The sequence below is a fragment of the Lactuca serriola genome, chromosome 4, assembly GCF_051521515.1.
Source record: "Lactuca serriola cultivar US96UC23 chromosome 4, Lser_US96UC23_V15, whole genome shotgun sequence".
Lineage (NCBI taxonomy): Eukaryota > Viridiplantae > Streptophyta > Magnoliopsida > Asterales > Asteraceae > Lactuca > Lactuca serriola.
Window position 1 is genome coordinate 243,182,448 of NC_136411.1, and position 3,324 is coordinate 243,185,771.

Below are 3,324 nucleotides of genomic sequence, written 5' to 3' on the forward strand. Positions count from 1 at the left end.
TCCAAGAAAAAAAATAATTGGACCCATGGAGCCCATCTCAAATGTAGTTTCCATCAACTTTCGGAATTTAACTGCTAAGCTGGGATTAGTAGAACCGAAAATGATGTCATCAACAAAAATTTGGACGATCATCAAGTGGTCACCCTCTTTCTTGCGAAAGAAGGTTGGGTCAACCGAACCTTGTTTAAATTTGGACATTTTCAAGAAATGAGTAAAAGTTTCATACCAGACTCTAGGAGCTTGCTTTAGACCGTAAACCGCTTTGTCTAGAATATAGTAGTGATTGGGATATTTTTCGTTCATGAAACCAGGTGGTTGTTCCACATACATTATCTCCTCAAGTTAACCATTCAAGAATGCACATTTAACATCCATCTGAAAAACCTCCAGTTCTTGTGCGCTGCATATGCCAAGAAGATACGAACGGATTCCAACCTTGCAACAGGTGCGAAGATTTCTTCGTAGTCGATGCCTTCTTCCTGGCAATATCCCTTAACCATGAGTCTTGCCTTGTTCCTGATAATGTTCCCTTCTTTATCCATCTTGTTGCGAAACACCCATTTCAAGCCAACAACTGATGCATCTGGTGGAGTGGGAATTAACCTCTAGACTTTGTTTCTTTCGAACTCGTTGAGCTCGTCCTACATCGCTTGCACCTAATCAGAATGATCAAGAGCTATGTTGACGGTTTTGGATTCAATCTTGTAAACGAACAAATTAAACATACTAAATTCCACTTCAGAGAATAATGCATTTTGTTTTGCTTTTATCTGAGATCTTGTAAGGACACCTGCAGAAGATACACCAATGACTTAGGTTTTTGGGTGACCTTTGTTCCATTTGGTCAATGGAGGATAGTTAGGATCATAAGAAGGATCCAGTTCAGCATTCACTTCTTCAATTTCTGACTGAACGTACGAATCATCATTCGCATTTTTATTCTCCCCCACGAATGATGAGAATTCCTCTACTTCAGGGATTGAAGTGTCTTCAAAGAATGGAGGTTCGTGTGTCACTATAGGAGTGTCAATTGACGAAGTAAAACCCTCCCCCTGTGATGGAGTATTTGTATTCGGTGGTGTAGATTGCTCCCCCTGGAAACGCATATTGGAGTCAGAATTCTCCCCTGGAATGCAGTGTTCGTATCTTCAAGGACTGTCGCACTTGATGGTTGTTGGTGCATATCCTTCGCAGCATCATCAATAATTTTCTTCAATTCATCCATTTTATTGTCAGCTGCTTTGGATTCGGATGAAATAGCCTTCTCTGGTTCATCAAAGAGTAACATGAATTCCTCATATAGATTGGAGAGAGGAATCGTGGCTGGACTTGGCTTAGGAAAGATCTCCTTCGTTTGATTCTCATTCAACCGAATCCTCTTTAAGTAGTTATCATTAAAAATGACATAGTAGGTTTCTTCCACTTTCTTGGATCATTTGTTAAGAAACCTATATGCCATAGAGGTCAGTGAATATCCCAAAAATATACCCTCATCAGCTTTCGCATCGAATTTGTTTCGATGTTCCTTGGAGTTAAAGATGAAACATCTAGAACCAAATATATGGAAAAACTTAATGTTAGGTTTGCGATTATTTATGATTTCATAAGGAGTAGTAGAGAATCGCTTGTTCAGGATGGATCTGTTCTGGGTGAAACAAGCAGTCGCAATTGCATCTGCCCAGAAATAGATAGGCAAGCATGTGAAGGTCAACATGGTTGCAACTTCACACAATGAACGGTTTTGCCTTTCAACTACACCATTCTGCTGTGGAGTATAAGGAGCAGAAAAATTATGTGAAACTCTCTTTTTAGCAAGAAATTCTTCAAATGCTTGGTTGTTGAATTCTAGTCCATTGTCGCTGCGAACATTGCGAACCAGCTTTCGCAATTGAAGCTTAATTTGCTTTATGAAATCCTTGAATTTCGGAGTCGCTTCAGATTTCTGTTTAAGAAAATACACCCAAGTGAAACGTGAAAAATCATCAACTATTACAAGAATGTACATACTACCACCAACATTTTCAATTGAAGAAGGTACACAAAGGTCGATATGTAGAAGTTCTAGTGGTTCAATAACTTTCGTATTCACTATCGATGGATGACTTTTCCTTTCTTGCTTCCCCATTTCGCAGGCTGCACATAAAGGATCCTTAACTTTAGGAGAGGAAGCCCTCGTACATGATCACCAAGAACGAGCTTGTTGATGCATTTGAAATTGAGGTGTGGAAGTCTTTTATGCCACAGCCAGCTATCATCAGAGTGAGCTTTTGTAAGTAAGCATATGGTAGGATTCCCTTGTATCGTATTCAGATTCAAAGGATATATTTCTTCTTTTCGCTGCGACTTTAGGAGAACAGCTTTCGTCTTCTTTAATATAATCTCAGAGCCTTCGTCGTCAAATGATACTTTCAAGCCCATCCCCACAACCAATTACGAAACACTTATGAGGTTGTGTTGTAGGCCTTCCACATATTCCACCTTACGAATCGAGAAGTCTCCATTCATTATCATCCCATAGCCTTTATTCTTTCTAAACGAGTTTTTCCATACTTCACATTCCACCATCTTTGAGATCTTGAAAATCTCGTAACTCCTCATTTCTCCCAGTCATGTGACGTGAGCAGTCACTGTCGATATATCATTCAACATCAAAGTGCTTGTCACGTATAACCTATGAAAATCAAGAAGATTTAGGAACCCAAAGTTGTTTGGGTCCTTGTGAGCCTTTTACAGAAAGAGGAAAAGTAATTGCAAGATCAACCATATAAGTGCTTTTAATCAATGTGGTTTCATCTTTCATAGCAATGGTGAAAACTTTTACTTTGTTATTTTTCATTTTTGTTTCTTTTTCAACTTTCTTTGGGTTAGTAGTCGATTTCTTGGTTTGAACTTCAGAATCCGAGACTACCTTTCCCTTTCCTTTGACATCTTTGAGTGAAGCCTTTTGTTGGTTGAGAGTGATGAGATTTTGGTTTCTCAATGGGCTTTTTTGAAATGAAAGGTTTTTGAACTACTTTCTGATTGGTGTCTTTGGACTATGAGAGTGACAGTGCAAACATTGACTGGGGTCCGCATGCAAAGGAGCTTTCGCATTTTAACTGAAAGATTTTTCATTACAAACATAGTTAGGATTTTGGGATTCCCAAAATTGCTTCCTTTCACTTAGATTTCTTTGATATCTCACATTCCTTTTCCATTTTTGATATGCAAGTTTCTCTGAAGACTTGTGGATATTCACCTTGGGTTTCGCTTTTCTTGTATGAGATTCGTCCTTCACTTGCTTGGGTTCGCTTTAAATATCCTTGGTTTTGCTTGAAATTCCTT

General features: G+C 38.7%; 1 protein-coding gene across 1 annotated transcript; it reads right to left on the reverse strand.

The window, feature by feature from the left end:
- Positions 1 to 812: 812 nt before the first annotated feature.
- On the reverse strand, positions 813 to 2,125 carry LOC145099263 (uncharacterized). Its single transcript, XM_079036854.1, has 5 exons — positions 1,994 to 2,125; positions 1,657 to 1,942; positions 1,489 to 1,547; positions 1,157 to 1,378; positions 813 to 1,094 (listed from the first exon to the last, which is right to left on the reverse strand). The coding sequence occupies exons 1-5, from the start codon at positions 2,123 to 2,125 to the stop codon at positions 813 to 815; spliced, it is 981 nt and encodes a 326-aa protein (XP_078892980.1).
- Between the last annotated feature and the right edge of the window lie 1,199 nt (positions 2,126 to 3,324).